The sequence below is a fragment of the Ranitomeya variabilis genome, chromosome 5 (assembly GCF_051348905.1).
Source record: "Ranitomeya variabilis isolate aRanVar5 chromosome 5, aRanVar5.hap1, whole genome shotgun sequence".
NCBI lineage: Eukaryota > Metazoa > Chordata > Amphibia > Anura > Dendrobatidae > Ranitomeya > Ranitomeya variabilis.
In genome coordinates this window covers 260,704,737-260,727,979 of record NC_135236.1, presented here as the reverse complement: position 1 = coordinate 260,727,979, position 23,243 = coordinate 260,704,737, and the positions used below count along the sequence as shown (strand labels likewise).

The 23,243-nt window shown below is 41.5% G+C and overlaps 1 protein-coding gene across 3 annotated transcripts in view; it reads left to right on the top strand.

The window, feature by feature from the left end:
- Window positions 1-23,243, top strand: part of VPS13C (vacuolar protein sorting 13 homolog C) — a 391,739-nt gene that overhangs the window by 183,820 nt on the left and 184,676 nt on the right. For all 3 annotated transcript variants that reach the window (XM_077264165.1, XM_077264166.1, XM_077264167.1), the window contains 3 exons: window positions 2,095-2,198; window positions 6,071-6,238; window positions 21,581-21,885. In XM_077264165.1, coding sequence (XP_077120280.1) covers window positions 2,095-2,198; window positions 6,071-6,238; window positions 21,581-21,885 — 577 coding nt within the window. The remainder of the gene's footprint in view (window positions 1-2,094; window positions 2,199-6,070; window positions 6,239-21,580; window positions 21,886-23,243) is intronic.

Here is a 23,243-nt window from a genome sequence, read left to right as displayed (position 1 = left end):
TCTATAAATATATGTATAGGTAGATATAGCCATAGTTATCCATCTATTGATATACTGTATAATAGCAGGGCCTATGTTTATTAATGAATGGTTAATTTAAAAAAGCGGAAAAAATGGCGTGGGCTCCCGTGCAATTTTCTGGTCCAGAGGGGGAAAGCCGACGGCCGGGGGCCAATATTTGTAGCCTGGGAACGGATTAATACCCATGGCCCCTCCCAGGCTATTAAAATAGGGTGGACAAACACCCCCCCCCCCCCCCAAAAAAAAAAAAAAAAAAAATGACGTGGGGTCCCTCTATATTTTATGGCCAGAAAGCAGTAGCAGACAGCTGCGGGCTGATATTCATAGCCTACGGCTACAAATACCAGCCTGCAGCTGCCCCAGAAATGGCGCATCTGTAAGATGCGCCAATTACGGCACTTAGCCCCTCTCTTCCCACTCCCCTGTAGCAGTGGGATATGGGGTAATAAGGGGTTAATGTCACCTTGCTAATGTAAGGTGACATTAAGCCCGGTTAATAATGGAGAGGCATCAATAAGACACCTATCCATTATTAATCCTATAGTAGTGAATAGTACTATAGTAGAGTTAAACAAAAAAAAGACACTGCCAGAAAAAAGTATTTTAATATTCTTAATTTAACCATACTTACCATACTCGATCGCCTTCAAAAAAATTAAAAATAATTAACCTTATACTCCCTGTCCGACGCAGTCCAATTAATAACGAGTGTCCCACGACGATCTCCCCTATAGAACAGTGACATCGGGTGATGTCACTGCTCTATAGACCTTCAGTGACACACTGACAGGAGACAATGGCTCCTGCAGTGCAACACTGAGGTTACCTTAGTTCAGGGTCTCACTTTACGGCAAAGCTGCATGGGAATTTTACCATACAGCAGTGCCACAAGTGAGACTAGGGACTATTTTTTACAGTGGCGGAGGAATACATTGCGAAAGGATACCTTCCGTCATTGTATTCCTGGAGCCCCTGGAGAGCGGTCGCATCAGCTGACCCCCGACTGCCCGCAGACCCACACACACACGCAGACCCCGCCCGCACACACAGACACGCACAGTCTCCGCCCACACTCTTGCCTCCTCCCGATCTACAGCGTTTCACCCGCAGCTAAACCGCAGATCTTTTTTACATCTGCAGTTTTGCTACGGATGTGCCCGACACAATGCAAGTCAATGGGTGCAGAAACGCTGCAGATCCGCACAAAGAATTGACATGCTGCGGAAAAAACAACACTCCGTTTCTGCACGTTTTTTTCCGCAGCATGTGCACAGTGGATTGGGTTTTCCATAGGTTTACATGGTACTGTAAACCGCATGGAAAACTGCTTCAAATCCGGAGCGTCAAAAACGCTGCGGATCCGCGGTAAAATCCGCAACGTGTGAACATGGCCCTAGCTTTTATGAACACTTCTGCTATTTGTCTTCTTCTGTAACCCGTATGGTTTTTACTGTTTTTTATTAATTATGTCTCTTGCAGTGTCCACTGTTCTACTGATACCTGTAAATGCTGTATAATTTACAGCTTCCATGAGTGAAGTGATGGAATCGTTTTTGTTTTTTTTCTGTTCGATTAATTAATTGAGACTTTTGTATTTTCATCAAAGCAGCGTAGACAGCCCTATATAAAAATAATTCAGTTGCAGAAAAAAGTAGAAATATCCTAATTTGTATTGGGATGAAGAACTTCAGTTGTGAGAAGAGAGTGAGCTCTGCCACTTTTATGTGGGTTTGCATGAAATCCCAGTAAAATCATACATAGGAGATTTACTCCTTCAAGGCAGCTTTTTAATTACAGATAAAGTATGTCACCTTCACTTGACTAGGCTGAATGCTGTCATGCGATTAGCTTAATATTATTGTCGGCTCATAAGTAGCAATAGGTGAGTCACAGAAAACCTAAAGTTACAGCCTTCTACCTTCTCATTAAAGTCCTTTATTAGTTTTCTGCAGCTAATGTTGTGTGTGCCGAGTGTTATTCCCATCATGTAATCCTGTGGATCAGTGCTGCCATTTATAACTCTAGTTGTTAGCTTGGCATTATTTTTTAATTGGATATTTCTTCTCTTTCCAGGCCTAGACTCCTCTATTTTCCTGGAATCCAGCCAGATAGAAGTGTTTGCCAGGTTGAAGGATATTGTTGTCAATGACGTAAATCCAAAAACCATTCATAAAAAGGTGAATATATTATTGGAAAGGTGCATCTAATGCTTCTGTTTATGTCACACCCAAGTTCAATGATCTCGTCTTCATTCAATTTACTACTTTTGACTTGTTATTGAGAACAAAAACTAGTATATACATATCCGAGCAATTATTTTCCTAAACCTCTCCATTTTTTTAATCAATTTTTTGCCCTATTTCTTCTTATAAAAACCGAGAAATATTTATTTACAGTATATCTTCCCATTTGTATCCCAAACCCTCATCCCCCACAACCCTTTATCCTTACTGTCCAGTAGATGGTTGTAAGGTAACTGTCTGGAGCTGAAATCTTACCTGCCTTACTCCTTATGCAGTAGTACAAAAGATCATTTAACCCCTTCATGACCTTGGGATTTGCTTTTTTTCTGTATTCGTTTTTCGCTCCCCTTCTTCCCAGAGCCATAACTTTTTTTTATTTTTCCGTCAATATGGCCATGTGAGGGCTTATTTTTTGCAGGACGAGTTGCACTTTTGAACGATACCATTGGTTTTACCATGTTGTGTACTAGAAAATGGGAAAAAAATTCAGAGTGCGGTGAAATTGCAAAAAAGTGCAATCCCATGCGTGTTTTTTGTTTGGCTTTTTTGGTAGGTTCACTAAATGCTAAAACTGACCTGCTATTATGATTCTCCAGGTCATTACAAGTTCATAGACACCAAACATGTCTAGGTTACGTTTTGTCTAAGTGGTGAAAACAAGTTCCAAACTTTGCTTTTAAAAAAAAAAAAATGCGCCATTTTCCGATACCCGTAGCATCTCCATTTTTCATGATCTGGGGTCGGGTGAGGGCTTATTTTTGGCGTTGCGAGCTGACTTTTTTTAGTGATACCATTTTGGTGCAGATATGTTCTTTTGATCGCCCATTATTGCATTTTATTGCAATGTTGCGGTGACCAAAAAAATGTAATTCGGGCGTTTCAAATTTTTTTCTTGCTATGACGTTTAGCGATCAGGTTAATCCTTTTTTTTTATTGATAGATCAGGCAATTCTGAACGCGGCGATACCAAATATGTGTATATTTGATTTTATTTTTGTTTTATTTTGAATGGGGCAAAAGGGGGGTGATTTAAACTTTTAATTTTTTTTTTCATTTTTTTTAAACTTTTTTTTTTTTTACTTTTGCCATGCTTCAATAGCCTCCATGGGAGGCTAGAAGCTGGCATAGCCTGATCGACTCTGCTACATAGCAGCGATCATCAGATCGCTCCTATGTAGCTGAATTACAGGCTTGCTATGAATGCCGACCACAGGGTGGCGCTCACAGCAAGCCGGCATCAGCAACCATAGAGGTCTCAAGGAGACCTCTGGTTACTATGCCTGCGCATCGCTGACCCCCTATCATGTGATGGGGTCGGCGATGCGCGCATTTCCGGCCGGATGGCCGGAAGCGGTAGACAGCAGCATTTAACTAGTTAATAGTGGCGGGTGGATCGCGATTCCACTCGCCGCTATTGCGCGCACATGTCAGCTGTTCAAAACAGCTGACATGTCGCGGCTTTGATGTGGGCTCACCGCCGGAGCCCACATCAAAGCAGGGGATCTGACCTTGGACGTACTATCCTGTCCGAGGTCAGAAAGGGGTTAAAGCATCATTCCAGCTTTTTTTTTTTATTGCACCGCTGGAGTGGTGTTTCAAATGTAATTCCCCTGCCCCCTATCTTTTACTCTCCTGCCACCAGCTTCATCCTTTTCCAGCGTTGGTCTCTGGAGAAAGTGACCTGCCCCCAGCTCCAGTGTTTCATGGAGGTCGCCCGAGGTCATTTTTCATTACATCTCTGAGAGCTTCGTTCTGGCTTCCATAAACTTACATTGAGCTCTTGTGACTTAATTTCTGACCTCCGGACAGTCTTAGGTTATGGGCACAAGATGACGGGCGGGATTGGAGAGGCGTCTGGAAAAGGTGTAGGTGAGTATAAGAACAGAGGCAGCAGCCATACATTTAAAGCACCACTCCAGCGGTGAAAACAAACCCCCAAAAATCACTGGAGTGGTGCTTTAATCCGCATCTTTGGCCCTCGAGCTAGATATATTATTCTGATACACAGCTCTGGCAAAAATTAAGAGACCATTGCAAAATTTTCAGTTTGTCTGATTTTTTTCTTTATAGGTATTATTTGAGTAAAATGTAAATTGTTCTTTTATTCTATAAACTACTCACAATATGTCTCCGGGGTTCAGGTCTGGAGATTGGGCTGGCCATGACAGGGAATTGATGTGGTGGTCCTTCATCCACACCTTGATTGACCTAGCTGTGTGGCATGGCGCATTATCCTGCTGGAAAAATTGGGGAACATTGCCTGAGCAGAAAGAATCAACTGTTTTTACAGGATAACCTTGTATGTGGCTTGATTAATACGTTCTTCGCAAAGATTAACCTGTCCAATTCCAGCCTTGCGAAGCAAGGTTTCAGCCCTTTTTGGCCTTTTTCAAGGGTATATTTCTACACATAAACATAAACCATGTATAATTATACTAAAATTATCCCATAACTAGATGGTGGCCCGATTCTAACGCATCGGGTATTCTAGAATATGCATGTCCTCGTAGTATATTGCCCAGCCACGTAGTATATTGCCCAGCCACGTAGTATATTGCCCAGCCACGTAGTATATTGCCCAGCCACGCAGTATATTGCCCAGCCACGCAGTATATTGCCCAGTCATGTAGTATATTGCCCAGCCACGTAGTATATTGCCCAGCCACGTAGTATATTGCCCAGGCAGCAGGCGCGCAGGACCGTGATGTCATGGCAGGTCCTTCTCGCGCAGGTGCGCAAGACCTGTGATGACGTCGCGGTCACATGACCGTGACGTCATGGCAGGTCCTTCTCGCATTGCATCCTTGGCACCGGAACCTGCCGCTTGCACTGCCGAGGACACCATGTCCGAGGGTGAGAATAACCTTTTTTTTTTGCATAGGCCGCATCAATAGTAAAAAGTTGGTCACACAGGGTTAATAGCTGCGTTAATGGAGTGCGTTACACCGCGGTCCATTAACGCTGGCATTAACCCTGTGTGAGCGCTGACTGGAGGGGGAGTATGGAGCGGGCACTGACTGCGGGGAGGAAGGAGCGGCCATGTTGCCGCCGGACTGTGCCCATCGCTGATTGGTCATGGCAATGATCGTGGGTGTTTTGCCGCGACCAATCAGCGACTTGGATTTCCATGACAGACAGAGGCCGCGACCAATGAATATCCGTGACAGACAGACAGAAGGACAGACAGACAGACGGAAGTGACCCTTAGACAATTATATAGTAGATGAGAAGGAGAATAGACCCTCTATGCACTATGCAGGATTTTTACAAGCTTAACTGGAATCCTGCAAAAAATTTCTTGACTGATTGCTTGTTTATATCATCATATTTTTGCCGATGAACGCCAGTTGACTTTAACAAGTTCATTGTCGCTCATTTAAAATACCTTTCTCACAGGCTGCTACAAACCATATGATGACAGGACAATATGTACTGTCTGCAGCATATGTTCTCTTTGCACAGGAAGATGTGCAGATGAAAACTAATAATTTAAAGTCCCTATAAATAATCCAAATATCCAATGAATGAGCGTTTCATCAGCCTGGTTGCACGAGCCTATAATCGGAAATAATGTAAACAGCTATTTATCAAACCGTAAAAGATCTTGTAAAGGAAGTATTAGGCAATGAGACCTTAAAAGTTAACTTTGATGAGATTGTTGAACACGGTAGTTTGATTTATTGCATATTTATTGCATAGTTATATTATTTGGTTACTGTACTTGCGTGCACTGATCTTGCGATTGTTAGCTTCACCTATAGTTTTTCATAATGAAATAAGGATTGTCTTGGTATTCTTCTTTTTAGGCTGTATGCATCATGGAAGATGAAGTTTTCAACTTTAATATGACACTCTACCCAGATGCTACACAAGGAGATTCCTACAAAGATGTGTCCAAGGTGGATGGGAAGGTGTCCCTGAGAGTTGGCTGCATTAGAATAGTTTTCCTGAACAAATTCCTTACGTCACTTGTGGTGAGAAGCACAATAGATAAGTTTCACCTAAAGAGTACAAGAGTCAATGAGGGGTTTAAAACTAAACCTACACCCCCTACCCCCACTTATTTGTTTGTTGGACCCTCGCTACCCTGCTTGTATGCCTTACTAGTCTCCTGGCTTCCTTTTCTGATGGAGGGCCACTGATCGACCACAGCCTTCTTCCATCTGAGCTGAAAGTGCAGCGGGGTATGCTGAGGGTCCACTAAATAATTGTTTTTTTTTTTGTTTGTTTGTTTTAAGAATTCCATGAGCCTACTTTAATATAAGAAAAGTAACCCTATTAACCTTAACACGAATAAAAAATAATTGCCAAACCATTTTAAGAGGTTCTATTGGTAAAGCATAAATTGTAACGCTCTGTCATCTAACCACACTGACTTCCTTTTCACACTTGCCTGTGTTGCGAAGATTGCAAATGCATTCTCACGAAACAGCTGTTGGGTGACCCGAGACCAGGGGCTCCTTCCCTGTCTCTAACGCTAGGGGGTGCCTTAGCTCGCCCTACTCCCCAGGATACTTCAGATAGCGGAGCTGCCTCCGCCCTTGCCTTATTTCCTGAGTTTGCCCTCCATCTGTTGTCTTCCCCCACCCAGGGAAGAGGGGCGCTACTGTACACCAACCCGACAAACAAGGCAACATAATAATAAACCAAAACAGAGAAGTATAAGGAATTACAACGCATACAAACCAAGCAACAGTCACTAATAACTCCTTCAACTCTCCTTCTCATATGTACTCCTCTCACACCATTAGACATGCAGCAAATGCTAGCTCTGACAAGGATTTGTAACAGAGCCCAGATTATAAAGGGGAAAGGAGTGGCTAACCGAGCTCAGCTGTGAGCACAGGGATTTCCAACATGGCCGATTACCCCTTGTTCTGCCACAAGAAATAAACACATTTAAAATGATGAAGTGCTTCTTCTCAGTGAGGGAGTAGGAGCGATCAGACTCTGCGGTCTTCTGGCTTCACACTGTTGCGGTATCCCGCAAATACTAGACTATGTATTTGAATCTAACCATATGTCCTTTTCAGATGATTTTTGCAGTTTTAACTTCACCCTTCCATGTAGGGTATTTTAGTATCATCTCTCCCGCCTTAATTCTCCAGGGTATAACTTCCTTTCCCTCGTTAATAATCTTTTAACTTCTCATTGGCATATTTTTCCCCCTCAACGTATCATTATTTACCTGCCTAGAGGTAAACTTTCTTATCTGTACCAAGGTATGCTTTCCTTTGCTTCTTCCCCAGGTGCCATTTCATCCCTTCTCTAACATGAACATTTCTGCCATTTTGCTAATAGAGCTGCTTAAATAACACATTGTACAGTGCTACACCATCCTAACAGATCGTTGTTTGTGTTCATTCACGTCCATGTTGTGCCACCTTGATTTATAGGAATATTACAAGCCAGTTATAACATTCAGCTTAGGAATGTTAGATAAGACTCTTGGCAAACTATAATGGTCTCTTTTGCGGTCTGTTGGAATCAAGAGCAGGAAGAAACCTTAAAAAAAAAAAAATTGAAAACATAATTTCTACAAGCCCTTGTATATCTTTACAAGAGACAACCCTTTAAAAGTGTCTGCCACTGCTGAGCACACCAGCGAAATTCCTGTCACCCAGGGCAGTTCATTCATCCATCTCGCATCCAGCTGATATACAAAGAAGGTGGTGAGCCCTGTTGTTTTCTCTATATAGACCCCTCAAAAGGGTTGTCTCACATTATTGAATGGGTAAAATTGAAAAGTGTTTATAAAATAAACCTTGAAATTTACCTATTAAAAATCCTTTATGTTCTCATAATTGGAGGGATGTTTAATTCTATAGTGTAGTTTTTGTTTCTTATGTTTAATTCAGCCTCTGAAATATATCGGAGGTGACCGATTTCCTATCCAATTGGTGAGGGCTTGCAAGCTCCTTGCTTTATAGCTAGCTAGCTGCCTCTGCTTGTAGCATTATTGGAGAGTGTACAGACCATTAATGAGACCATGTTGCTGGTCCGGACTGTCAATCTTCAGAAGCGCAGCTTTCCTATACAATTCTTTTCCGCCAAGAAGGAAGTGGGATTCAGAGGAGCGCGCTCTTCAATAAAGAGGATGAGCACACCCCTTTAAGGCTCTACATTTACTTGTTTTGTGGTTTTAGGTATCTTGGACGTACCAACTACAAGCTACAACTAATCAGTATAACAGTCTTTGTTCGGCTTTTGTTAAATATTTGATACGAGCACCTACACAATTTATAGAGTAATACTTGCTTAACTTGGCAGGAAATGATTCAATCTAAGGAAATAGAAGTCAGAATGTCTCCTTGCTGATTGTCTTTGACATTGCCTCCTACACGGTTACTTTTATTTAATACATTTTACATTTAGGTTTGATTAGTATGCTTTCCATTAAGTCTTGTTTATTTTTTTCCAGCTTTCCCTATGCTTTTGAGCCTTTTAAAAAATTAGTTGCTTATTTTGATTACCGTATATCTCCTTTAGCACATGTTGGTAATTTTCTTTTCATGTGCTATAAAATGCCTTTCCCTCTTGTCACTTACTCAACTTATCATCCTCCTGGAATGATCCTGTTATATAAAGGTGGCTGCTGTTGAGTAAAGATAGGAGCAGATATTTTTTTAATCTCAAAACGTTACCTTGTGATAACACCGCCTGTAAATTAGCACCAGTTGACACTTGATCAACTGAAATGAAAACGAGAGATAAAGTTAATATAATGACTGCATTGACTGGTCATGTGTAAGACCTATCTTTAAAATGCAATGTTCTCTCCTGCATCTGATAATTTTTGATTAGGTAATAAAATGTTGTTGAAATCAGGGCTTAGTGGGGGCTATATAATCTCTTCCAGGGCTCCTTGTTCTTCTTTACACTGAAAATAGTTCTTAATGACATTAACTATATGTTTGAGGTTGTTGTCCTGCTTCAGAATAAATTTGGAGCAAGTCTGATGCCTCCCTTATGGTATTGCATGAAGGATAATTATTATTTATATAGCACCATTAATTCCGTGGTGCTGTACATGAGATCTGTCTGTAGTGGCATATCTCACCTGAAAACGAATGGATTGGTCGTTGAAATTTCAACAGCCTGATCTTTAGCTCCTCCGATATCATGTATAATGCCTCTTTCACATTTCCGTCGGTACGGGGCAGTCGCAAACCGTCGGCCCAACGTATCGGCGGACGTTGTGCAAAATTGTGCACAACGTGGGCAGCGGATGCAGTTTTCCGAGGCATCCGCTGCCCATTCTGAAGTCCGGGGAGGAGGGGGCGGCGTTCCGGCCGCACATGCACGGTCGGAAATGGCGGATCCGACGGACGAAAAAACGTTCCCTTGAAGTTTTTTCGTCACGAGGGACCTCAAAGACACGTCGCATCCGTTGCACGACGGACGCGACGTGTGGCCATCCTTCGTAATCCGTTGTCAATAAAAGTCTATGGCAAACAAAACGCATCCTGCGGGCAATTTTGCAGGATCCATTTTTTTAACAAAAGGACGGATTGCGACTGATGGCAAAAAAAACGGAAGTGTGAAAGAGGCCTTAGAAAGTCTTCATATGCATCATATGATCCGCAATATGTATTGTGGCCTATAGGTTACACAGCGTAAAAAATGTTCCGTAAGTGTTTTGTGCCTTTTGGTCTAAGGAGTAAGGTTTCTCCTTGTGGAGAGTGACATACCAGCGCTGGCTAGAGCTGGTATGTCACTCTCCACAAGGAGAAACCTTAGACCCCAGTCCAGAGCTTCTCATCCAGCCAAATCAGTTCTCATGCTTCGCACTGACGAGGGCCAACAGCCCGAAACACCGTGTCTGCGAATTGAGATACTGATTTGGCTCTTTTCCGAAGTCTCGTTAAAGGGTTGATTGTGACTTGTAGGATCGCTACTTCCAACAGGTGGCGCTATAGAGTTCAAGTCTTCCTTTTCTCTGAAGAGGCAATTTGCACATTGTGCCTTTTGATAGCTTTTTTGGGTTTTTTTTTTTAATCAAATCATTTTTTTTCTTGAAAACAACAAAAAGGCAGTTTAACATTCTGACATGTCATTGGAATTCCAAATTATGCACTAGCAGAATTACAATGACTATCTTAACAGTTAGACAAGTGTTGTTTGGCCTTTGTTTGTTTTTTTAATCACATTCTACTTATTACTAGAATAATCTCCGACCCCACAACACTCGAGAAAAAAATATATAGTCATTCTGAACTCCTTTTCCAAGGAGTGATAGTGTTTATTTTAAGATGTATACTATCCCAATAAAGTTAACAGGACACGTAGTATTAAGCTGCAAATATCCAGAAATGCTTTATTTAACTTAAGTATTCAGAACCTAGGGGCTATAACAATCAAATCTCACTTCCAAATTACTAATGGCTGAAATATCCTTTTCTCTCAACAAAATTCCTGGAACATTAAGCCATGGTCACCAAATATTTTTATATTTCTTCACTGCATTAATTTTTTTTCCAAACAAATAATATTGTTCATTTTATTTCTCAGTTCTCCAGAGTTGTGCAATGGGCATGTCCCCATAAGGCCTATAATTATAATATAATAAAAACACAAGACACTTTTATAAAGTTTGGAATAAATGGCCGTGAGGTTTTATTTTGAGTTACAAATTCCATAAAATTTAACTAAATAACCAATGAATAATAACCATAAGTTTATAATTCCAAAATTCCATCAACTTCCATAAACCAAATCCACCCAAGGTTGGGTGATTTTTTACCCACAAATAAAACCAAACGACAGGAGAAAATGACAATATAAAGGGAGGGAGGGCGGGATCTTCTTTTCTTCAAGCACCGGCGAACTGAGTATCCGACGCCGGTGCCCCAGTATATATAACAACTAAATCTGCCCAGCAACTGATTGACAACCAATCAATCATCAAAATTTTAGGCGGGCAAACAAGCCAGTCAGAACCAGATCTGACTGCTTTAACATGAATACATAACCAAATCTGCCCGGCAACTGATTGACAACCAATCAATCACGGGCAAGAAAGCCAGTCAGAACCCAAATCTGGCTGCTTTTACATGGAGGAAAAAACCTTGACCTTAATTTGACCCCTAGCATAAAACAACTTGCCAGGCCTATGAGGACATGGGACCCCCGCTATATTTCCGCTGTCTGAGCGGGGGGGCTTACATGTCCCCATAAGGCCTATAATTATAATATAATAAAAACACAAGACACTTATAAAGTTTGGAATAAATGGCCGTGAGGTTTTATTTTGAGTTACAAATTCCATAAAATTTAACTAAATAACCAATGAATAATAACCATAAGTTTATAATTCCAAAATTCCATCAACTTCCATAAACCAAATCCACCCAAGGTTGGGTGATTTTTTACCCCAAGAGGCCAAGGATCAAAGAGCCGAGGCCCCCCCCAAACCACACAGCCATTTTTCGATTATATTGCCCATGTTAAGATTAAATAAATCAAGTCCGATATCCGACAAATGAACCAAATCATTTCTGAACATCCCTGGCAAAAAACCTTCTAAGTCTGTATGTCTAAAAGAAAAACCAGAAATAAGAGGTAGGAACTTCTTCATGGAGAAATTAACCCTCTTCCGGATCTTATCCAAGAATGAAAGCTGAGTATATTGCCAAGCACGTCTGGGAATGATTTCCGAAAAAACAATACCCGAGATTGGAAAAATCTGTCTTAAATAAGTAAGATCTGACCGAATAGCAGCCAGAAGGTTCAAAGTATTGATTCTTCCTAAATCATTTCCAGCGAGATGAACTATAATTAGATCCGGATGAGGGAGCCTCTCCCGACAACTCTTTACCTCAGAAACTAAAGAAGGCCAATTCAGGCCGCGAATGCCGTGCCAAAAAACTTGAACTTTAGATGAATGGAACGACAAATTCTCAGAATATGATCGCAGGCTGGCCCTCTTCCGGGCCCAGAAGACAAATGAATGCCCAACGATCCAAATAACTGTAGAATACAAGAGAAATAAAATTAATCGGGATATAAATCAGGCCGAACATAAATTCTGAATCTTTTTGATTCCCATCTACCCATTCTCTTGATTTTATCGTCAGATAGGCCAGCCCTTGATGCTTCAGTAGCCGCACCAATTCTGAAGGAATGGGAAGTAATTTTGAGATGACTTTTACCTAAAAATGCCAAACACTGCTTTAAAATAAAACTAAATTGGAAAACCGTTACCGGGGAAGAATCCTTATGAATAAACAGAGACCCTTCCGCCGGGGGCCTAAACATAATCCATTTGGACAGAATGGATACAGGACAAATTCTAGAATCAGGAAAGGAATTCAATCTTAGCTCCGCTCCTCTCCCGAGTTGATCCGTCTTAGACTTCCTGATAAACAGGAGAAGAAACGAATCGAAAATTTTGACGTCCGAAAGCAAGAGCGGGGATGAAACCGATTTTTTGGCTGATACTACCTCACCGACCCTTAGGGCCCCAAAAAAGGAGATAGAAAATATGGAATTAAACAAAAGCGCTTCTTCAAAGTTCTTACAAACATGTAAAAGGGCAGAACAAATGTCAGTCAATAAAGAAATAGAAATAGGACACCTTGAATCCGGAAAAAACCTTTCCCTTTTCAGCCCTTTCAAAAATTGCTTTACTGAGAAAAAATCCGTCAATGCAGTCCCGCCATGCAATTTTAAAAAGAAAGAGACTCCCGCAAAGCATTTGGCTACTGCGGAGTAAGATAATCCCTGCTGGACCATGGACTCAGCAAATTTTAAAGCCGAATTCGGGTCGGGAGCAGAGGCATCAAAGCCAAAAAGAGCAGAAAAATTAACCCATTTCTTCCATGCGGCTGAATAATCAGCCCATGATCTGTTAGATAAGGAATTCTGAATAAAATAGGGAATCATATCGGAATCATGTCCTGCAATGAAAGAGGGCAATCGTACGCCTCTTTGTCTGCCAATGGAACCTGTAAATAAAAATCAAACCACTGACGCTGCAAAATAAAATCAGTTAACTGACTAGCTTTACCAATGCCTGAAACTGCTTTTAACCAAATATTGCACTTTAAACACTCCAATACCAATTTTCTCAGAATCTTTGATGCAACAACATTCCTGGATGACAGTGTATTGATTGAAAAAACTACTGCTTGATTCATGGAATGTAATAGAACCCTGGAATTTTGTAAACCACGACCCCATAAGCAAATACACAGAAGGATTGAAACCAGTTCAATAATAAGAGGATTTTTGTTTAATTCCTTAAAAACCCAATTGTCAGGCCAATTCTGGGAAATCCAGTGAGATTGAAACAAGCAAGCCACCCCTAGAGTGGCGTCTGCAGAAAAGGCAAGGGGGATAGAATCTGAAGATACAAAAGGGGATTGAATAATAGATCTCCCATTAAAACCTGCTAGAAATGCTAGCCAGATTCTTGCGTCCTCTTTCATATCAGAACACAATCTGATATGAGAATTGGGAGAAGAATGCCCTTTAATAGCTTCATAAAGCGACCTGGAAAAAACCCTTCCGATCGGAATGACCCTTAAGGAAAAATTCAATAGCCCAAGCAGGGACTGAAGTTCCTTAAGAGTGATTTTGTCCCTTGCCAGTAAATTTTCAAGAGAACTACGAAGTCTCTCAATTTTCTCTTGAGGCAGGACGGTTTCCATTCTGACTGAATCTATCATGATGCCCAAAAACTCAATGAGACAAGAAGGGGGTACAGTTTTCTCATGGGCAATTGGGATTCCAAAAAATGAACACAATTCAAGAAACCTAGAAAGAGTATTTTCACAAGCCGAAGAATGGGCTGGGCCAACAAAAAGGAAATCATCTAAGTAATGCAAAATACCCGCATTACAACCACTAGACTCCAAAACCCAATGCAAAAAACGTGAAAAATTTTCAAAATAAAAGCAGGATAATGAAAAACCCATGGGAAGGCATTTGTCAAAAAAGAAACAGTTATCAAAATGGAAGCCCAGTGAATTGAACCCATCCGGATGAACAGGGAGAAGTCTGAAGGCAGATTTAATGTCTGATTTGGACAAGAGGGCATTAGGACCGAATTTTCTAAGCATATCCAATGCGCCATCAAATGAGGAATAGGTAACAGAACACATCGTTTTGTCTACCTCGTCATTCAGGGATTGGCCCACTGGATAAGATAGATGATGAATCATTCGGAAAGAACCTGGATCCTTTTTGGGAACAATACCCAAAGGGGATAAACGAAAATTTGAATACGGAGGGGATAAAAAGGGGCCGGCAACTCTGCCTAATTCTAATTCAGAAAAAAAATTTTCCCTAGCAACATCAGGGAAGTCATTAACGGAAGAAAGATTTTTAACTAAAAAACAACCTGAACCTTTGAATTGTGGAACATGAAAACCTAAAGAAAACCCGTTAAACAGTAAGCTACTGATCTCCCTGTCTGGGTATTTGCTTAGCCAGTGAACCATGTTTTCCAGCCTCACTGGCGATGGGGCCCTTTGAAATTGATTCTTTAGAGGATTGCTGGGCAGCCTGCTTCTTAAAGCATTTGGACATGGGGTGGGAATTCCCACAAAACGAGCATTCATGTCGAAAACGGCAATTATTGTTCCACTTACAGGAAGAATCATTATAAGCAAAACAAACGCCTTTTTTGGTGACAGAAGAAGAAGGCTGCCTAGCAACAGCATTCCTCATAGGAAGCATGAGATTGATCCATAACCCAATGTCTTTAGAGCCCCATTTTAGTTCAGGGTGCACTGATAGTTTATGTCTAAAGGCCTCATCATAACTGAGCCAAGCAGAGCCACCAAAGTTATTATAAGCTTCTAATATGATGTCAACGTGTTGGAAGAGACGGCTACAAAGATTAGGCGATTTCTCTCCCAACACAGAAGCATATATGGCAAACGCTTGGACCCAGTTATTAAAAGACCTAATATTACGTTTAGGGTCATCATGATCAGTTTTGTCATCTTTCTTCTCTAACTTAGGGGGATGATCCCTACTTGGCAATAATGAAAATAAATCCACAAATTGATTATTCCAGATGAGCTCCTTAACTGAGGGGCTCAAATGGAATCCCAGTGGGGAAAGCTCGCATGTTAAAGCCTCCTTGAAAGGATTCAAAGGAGGAATACTAAGGGCAGGAGCTTCTGAGCAGAAAGGAGCAGGAGAAGCTGCTGCCCGAGATACATTACTAGCCTCGCACAATGCCTCGGCTACTACAGATTTAATTAAGTCTCTTAACTGATTCTGAAGGACAGACATTGGGATATTAGAAGTCTCACCCCTCGCAGCTTGGTTGTCCGGTCTTCTTCCTCCTTCACAGCCTGCGCTCCAGCCCACAGAATGGGGCGAGCGCGGCTGCCTGGCAGATCCTGGGACACGAACCTCCTCTTCATCCGACGACAAGGGGGGCGGAGCGGACCTTGAGCCCCGTGCAGCAGATGCAAGAGCCGACCGGGTGCCAGTGGAGAGGGGCACCGCAGCGCTTTTACGGCCGGTGCCCTTTCTGGCTCTTCCGGCCGCTCCTGATGACGTGGACGGCGCTCCCAGCTGATGATTTCCGAAATCCCGCGGAGGGCTGCGAGACTTCGACGCGCAGCTGCGGCGTGACTTCCTGCTTGACGCTGACGTACCGAGCCCGGATGCCGCAGGAGACGGAGCAGGTGAGAAAGCTGCGCTCTGCCTCCTGGTCCTCGCTGGAGATCTCTCAGGTGCCGGGGCTCCAGCTTCATGTCTTGCCTCTGGCGTCGCAGGTACTGGAACCGGAGGAGGGGCAATGGCTTCGGAAGCTGCTAAAGGAGGTTTTATAGCTAAGCAGCTCCTCAGCCAATCCTCCCCGTCTTCCTCGCCAGCTCTTGATAGGAGTTCCTGCAGGAGCTTCTCCATCTCTTGCTGAGGTATCTTCTTTTCTTCAAGCACCGGCGAACTGAGTATCCGACGCCGGTGCCCCAGTATATATAACAACTAAATCTGCCCAGCAACTGATTGACAACCAATCAATCATCAAAATTTTAGGCGGGCAAACAAGCCAGTCAGAACCAGATCTGACTGCTTTAACATGAATACATAACCAAATCTGCCCGGCAACTGATTGACAACCAATCAATCACGGGCAAGAAAGCCAGTCAGAACCCAAATCTGGCTGCTTTTACATGGAGGAAAAAACCTTGACCTTAATTTGACCCCTAGCATAAAACAACTTGCCAGGCCTATGAGGACATGGGACCCCCGCTATATTTCCGCTGTCTGAGCGGGGGGGCTTACATTTAATCAATGAAGCGCAATAAATTTGCTTTCGTGATATAAATACTAGACAATACCTATAACTGTCAGAGATTGAAGATCAACCCAATCCCACAAAAACCAAATACACATATCCAAGGGTCAACCTGAAGTTGCACACTTAATATCCTTTTATTAGGGAAAGAGCAAATTTCCAAATGGTCCTGTCTGATTACACTCCTAAAACATGTGCTTCGTCCGTTCCACACCTAAGGCATTCTGCACGCAAGTGTATCCCCATTCTATCAAGGAATCTCTGTATTCTATGCATTTTATGAATAAGCTAGACCTGTGAAAACCCATGTGATTGGCACGGGGACAACCTGGAAATACGCTCCAACACCTCCCTCCATTGTTCTTGAGTAGGTGGGCGCATTTCAGCTTCCCACTTAGCTTTAAAGGAGTATTCCCACCTCCAAAATCATATCCCAGTATGTAGTAGGTGTAATGATAATATTAGCAAATTCCTCATATTAGAAATCTAGTATAGTTCTTCTGATTTGCTCTGTCGCTTTCTCAATGCAGGCCACTGCAGTAGGTTATGTATCTGTGAGCGGGTTGCTGGATACAGTAATAGACTGGAGGCAGAGCAAGGGTTAACATGGGATTTATTTAACAGTGGATACTCCACGCAGGGAGAAAAGGAGTTAAATTGATTTAAGCAGTAAGGCTATGTGCACACGTCAGGATTTCTGGCAGAAATGTTCCTGACAAAAACCGGACATTTCTGCCAGAAATCCGCATGCGTTTTTACCGCGTTTTTGATGCATTTTTTGTGCGTTTTTACCGCATTTTTTCCCAATGCATATAATAGCGGGAAAAACGCAAAATTAATGAACATGCTGCTTTTTTTTACCGCGATGTGTTTTTTTTTGCGGAAAAAAACGCACCATGTGCACAAAACATGCAGAATGCATTCTGAATTATAGGATGCATAATGTATGCATTTTTTAATGAGTTTTTATAGCGTTTTTATCCCGAAAAAAACGCGAAAAAACCTGAACGTGTGCACATACTTTTAATGTTAACTTGGAATAAAACAGGTGTGGGCAATTTAAAGGGGAAGTTCAGTAAAGAGGAAGATGGCGGTCCGGTTCCTGGCAGTGGCAGTGAATCCTTGTTGTCCTGACGGGGGTCCAGGCGGCGGTGAATCCTCGTTCTGACGGGGGTTCTGGGTCCAGAAGACAAAGTAGAGGTACTGTCACAGTCTTTAGCACTGCCAGAGTAGGATGTTACTCGGCAGATGGAAGCGGGTGTATCAGGATACAGTCCACAGCGGGTCACCCGGCGTGCTTGTCTCCGCACGCGCATGTCTAAGTCCTGATGGGACTTTGTCACTCACGGTCTCCGGTGTCAGCCTAGACTTAGCTGGTCTTTGTTGGCAGTCTCTGGTTGAGGATCTGAGGTCCTTCAGACTTGGGCCTGATCTGTCCCGTTGCACACTGGTCGAAGCCCTGACTATGTCCTCCTGCGCATTCCCCCCAAGTCTGCCCTGCTTCCCGCGCTCTGCAGTCTCTTTTGTATAGCCGCGCCACCTATCACTGAGTGCAAAGGTCAGTCTGGGGTTTTAAGCTTCCCCCCGTGCAACTTGGGTGACAGCCCTGACAGTTCTGAATCCATAATGGAAAAGGTACGCCTGGTCCTGTTCTTCTCCTTACATATCCATAGTTAAAGCCACTGATATAGTATCAGTAAGATATTAACCATGGATACCGAAGCTACTCCAATGCCCTGTCTGGGGAAATCGACATAGCGAATCAGAAGAACTATACTACTTTTCTAATAGGAAGAATTTGCTAATATTATTATTTTTTGTTGTTATTATTACACCTACTACATACATGGATGGGATCTTTGAGATGGGAGTACACCTTTAACTTTCAAAGTGCCGTCATGTGTGCGAGGCCACACTAGCTGTTGATGTCTAGTAGATATTAATCCACGTGTTTTGCCGAAGCAGTCGTATCTGAGATAGTGATTTTGTAAATCCATCGTTGGTCCGATATGCGTGCCTTAGTTATATATGTATTTGAAAAAGAAATGATGAGGAAAGTTGAACTGCTGGAGTTTATTAAGGCTTTTAAAAAACCCATCTTTTAGCAGATGATTTATCAGCTTCACTACTATCTCTCAGCCCCCAAAGCCAACAGAACGCCAACAATTGGGGATTATGCCAAATTGGGGTAAATTTAGTCCACCCTGAAATTCACAATAGTTTTTCCCCCGTCTCATACTTGCCAGTCCTCCTGCTGTTTTATCTCTCGGAAGTGTCACCAATTTCATTCTTGCATGCCACTTGCTCCAGATTAGTTCCTAAACACACTTTGTATTTTGCGGAAAATAGAAGGTGGAATCCAGTAGGGAAATATGTAACCAGTACAGCAATTGAGACATTAGGTTCATTTTGATGAAATTCCATCTGCCTATTACCCATAAAGATAATCTATACCTAATATTTATTTTGGATCTGAATCTATCCAGATTTGGATTCATATTGTGTTATGTAAACCTTGGGTCTAGCGCTGACCCCTACACTCACTGAACTTCTCTACAACCAGTAACTTCTGGATTCTAATTGCTTCTTAAGAGGGGACAGCGCTTTTAACTGCATTAACAATGATTTTTTCCTGTTCATTTTCAAGCCTGACCATTGACTGAACTTTTGCTCTATTTGCCATTATTGGGTTAATAAATTACTACACTTCCCACAAAGAGTACTATGTCATCTGCATGTACCATCCATTATAGTTTATACAATTTATTAATTGGCTTACTTTGCTCCAATAAATTGGTCAAAATTGTGATCCAGGTGAGAAAGTGTCATTTTATTAAACAAAAGTCATTAAAAAAAAAATTTTTCTCCTCATTGGTTCTCGAACAGTTGCGGCATAAGTTATCTTTTGTAAGGCCAGTAATATGGTTTTGCACAATATCCACATTAATGGTTATTATGAAAGTGACATGAAATGCATGTGTGACATTGCTTCGTTTGTTCAGAGAGTAATTTCCGTTGACACTATATCACCTTTTCAGAGGAATAACGCATGACTCATCCTGTCCTCGTCATTGCCTAAAACTGTGAGATAAAATATTTATTTTAAACTGAATGGAAAGATGCGGATTTGGGTTTGTATTTGTGCAGACGTAGTACAGAATAGGAAGCTGTCTATCCAAACACTCCACAGTCTGTACATAAAGCATTTTTGTGTTTTTTCAGCTATTAATGTAAAAAGTGTGCTCCGCTATCAGACAGAAATTGGTATAATTATATTGTATTGAGATGAGTGCTGAACGCAATGTAGCACATGCATTGATCATGTGCCTGGAATTTACCGAACTTCCGGATTGGGGTTGTGTTGCCTGCTCTCAGCAAACACTAATCACAGGCCAACAAAAAACAACTTTTTTTATGTTTCTTTGATGAAAATAGGCAAATATTACTAATTTTGGGTCGAGAAACTCAAATATACCCACAGAATTGTTTAATTAGCTCTCGTTTTTTAGATACACGCCATGGAAGTATGTGCTGTAGGTAGCGAGAAGAATTCATTACAAGAGTATAAATTGCACAGTACAGTACACATATTTAGTATCGCCGCGTCCGTAACGACCCAACCTATAAAACTGTCCCACTAGTTAACCCCTTCAGTAAACACCGTAAGAAAAAAAAAAAAAAAACGAGGCAAAAAACAACGCTTTATTACCATACCGCCGAACAAAAAGTGGAATAACACGCGATCAAAAAGATGGATATAAATAACCATGGTACCGCTGAAAACGTCATCTTGTCCCGCAAAAAACAAGCCGCCATACAGCATCATCAGCAAAAAAATAAAAAAGTTATAGTCCTCAGAATAAAGCGATGCCAAAATAATTATTTTTTCTATAAAATAGTTTTTATCGTATAAAAGCGCCAAAACATTAAAAAATGATATAAATGAGGTATCGCTGTAATCGTACTGACCCGACGAATAAAACTGCTTTATCAATTTTACCAAACGCAGAACGGTATAAAGAAATTCATGAATAGCTGGTTTTTGGTTATTCTGCCTCACAAAAAACGGAATAAAAAGTGATAAAAAATGGTCACGTGTCCGAAAATGTTACCAATAAAAACGTCAACTCGTCCCGCAAAAAACAAGACCTCACATGACTCTGTGGACCAAAATGTGGAAAAATTATAGGTCTCAAAATGCCACGTATATAAGTGCCACGTATTTAAGTGCCACGTATAAGTGCCACGTATTTAAGTGCCACGTATAAGCAAAGTAATGATGGTAAGCAGTCTTCACAAGTGGAGTAATTGGTCTTCTTTGGTTGGCAAATGTCACATAACCACACACGTAACAAAAATTGTTAACAATATTTGCACATTTACGAGGCATTTTCAAAGTGTAAATTCTCTCCACAAAATTACTGCAACAAGAGAAAGAGACTTCAATTAGTACAAACTATGCAGACACAATTTATAAAATGGCTGACATTGGTTCAACAGGTCTGTAATCAGGTTTACCAATACACATTTGTTGAAAATTCAAAATTTCCCTATTTTCCTGCATAATAATCTTAAATGACCTGTATCTCAGCAACAAGAGCTAATAATGATTTTTAAGTAACATATTCGTTTTTAGGATGCTAAAATTATTACAAACCAGCTATTTTCATTTCAGAAACATTTTCACTGTTGGCCAGTGAATTAATTATGGGCCATGTGTTCAGCACACGTTTGCCTCTTTACCACGTCCTCACGGATATTACGAATGTTTATTCACTGAGAAATTGCCATTTGTTTGTCATTACCTTGTATTAAATAGTCTAGCGACTCTCAGACAGACGGTGTACCTGACCATTGACATTTAGGCAAACGTATGAATCAGTGGTTGGATTTACAACGTCACGTACTCCTTTTTGAACGCCATTAATATTTTTACCGTACATTCAGGTCGTCATGGCTTTTATTTATGACAAGTAGTATCCCTGGTGGTGTTGGTCTTTGTTTGGCTTATTCCTACTAAATTGTTGTTACTTTTTTTTTTTTTTTTTTTGTATAGAACTTCCTAAACAACTTTCAGATTGCCAAAGAAAAAGTGAGTGCAGCCACAGCCCAGGCAGCACAGCGAGCAGCCACCAGCGTGAAAGGATTGGCCGAGAGGAGTTTTCGGCTATTGATGGATATTCATCTCAAAGCTCCGGTGATAGTAATCCCTCAATCTTCTGTATCAAATAATGCCATAGTGGCGGATCTGGGGCTGCTGAAAATAAATAATACATTTAGTCTGGTGTCTTCCGAAGGCCACCAAATTCCCCCTATTATAGACCACATGACTATTAATCTCACCCAATTCAAGTTATCACGGTAAGTGTTCATCTCTGTGTAAGGTACAGAGCTCCAAACAATGCTTCCATTTTGCTGCAGTTATTACATTCAAATTATTGTAGCCAAATCCAGAAGTGGGCAGGAGCAGAAATATTATTATTTACTATAGCGCCATTTATTCCATGGCGCTTTACATGCAAAAAGAGGTATACATAATAAAAACAAGTACAGTAATCTTAACCAATAAAAGTCACGACTGGTACAGGAGGAGAGAGGACCCTGCCCGCGAGGGCTCACAATCCACACGGGATGGGTGAGGATACAGTAGGTGAGGGCAGAGCTGGTCGTTCAGTGGTATGGTGGATAGGTGGTTACTGCAGGTTGTAAGCTTGTCGGAAGAGGTATGCCTTCAGGTTCCTTTAAAAGCTATATACTGCTTTTTCTTTATCTATTACCAGATAGGTCAAATAGGAAGTACAAAATCTTTACAAGTGAATGCTAACGGTGAAAAAAAAAGTTGCTCCTTTTTGTGAGAGCTGAATTATTCTAGTCAAGATAAACAATTTATCTTTTCTCCAGAAGGAAGAAAACTGACTTAAGAGGAGAGATGTCCAACCTAGTCTTTAAACACAAGTTGGGATTTTAGCCAAACCAGATTATCCTCCAAAAGGCAGCAACACCGAACTGTAAACAGCAGTTTCTGAGCCATTGTTGCTCAGCAGTAGAAATCTGAGATATTTTTTTGGGGTGGATCACAGGCCATTCACACAGCTTTCAAGAGGGAGTGGAAGTGTACTGTTTCTCTTTTATTCTGATGTCATCGGGAGGTTTACAGACAATACTTGCTGGAAAAAAGGCATGCAGATTAGCCTGTGTCTGCTTCTTTCGTTGAGACTTTGGTGTGGCCTTGGCTAATGTTCTTAAGGCCTTTTTGTGGGTCAGACATTGATTTACAGGATAGCGACCTATACATGGCAGCTGGAGAGAGAGTTTTCTCCTTCTGGAGGAAAGCAAATTTGAATACCTGGCTTTAAGGCTCAGCCAAGGTGTTCCCACCGCGGGACCCATAGAAATCAACTATAATTTCTGTTGAAACCAGGCAACGCGTCTTCTGTTTTAATGCAGCGCCATCCCATGACTCAGGGGGCATTCGTTTTACTACACAGTGCCTACTCACATCAGTATAATGTGTGATGGATACACTGTTGGCTTTTACATCATGGTTTCCCTTTTACATAATTGGTGTCTAATGGACCATGGTAGTAGCAGTCGCAGTAATAATTCTGGGGTCCATTATGTGATGTTGATTTGACACACTAAAATAACGATGCATGTGACACTATATTTTCTGTGTAAATCTAAATAGTTGCTTTACAAACAGTTATATAATGCATGTT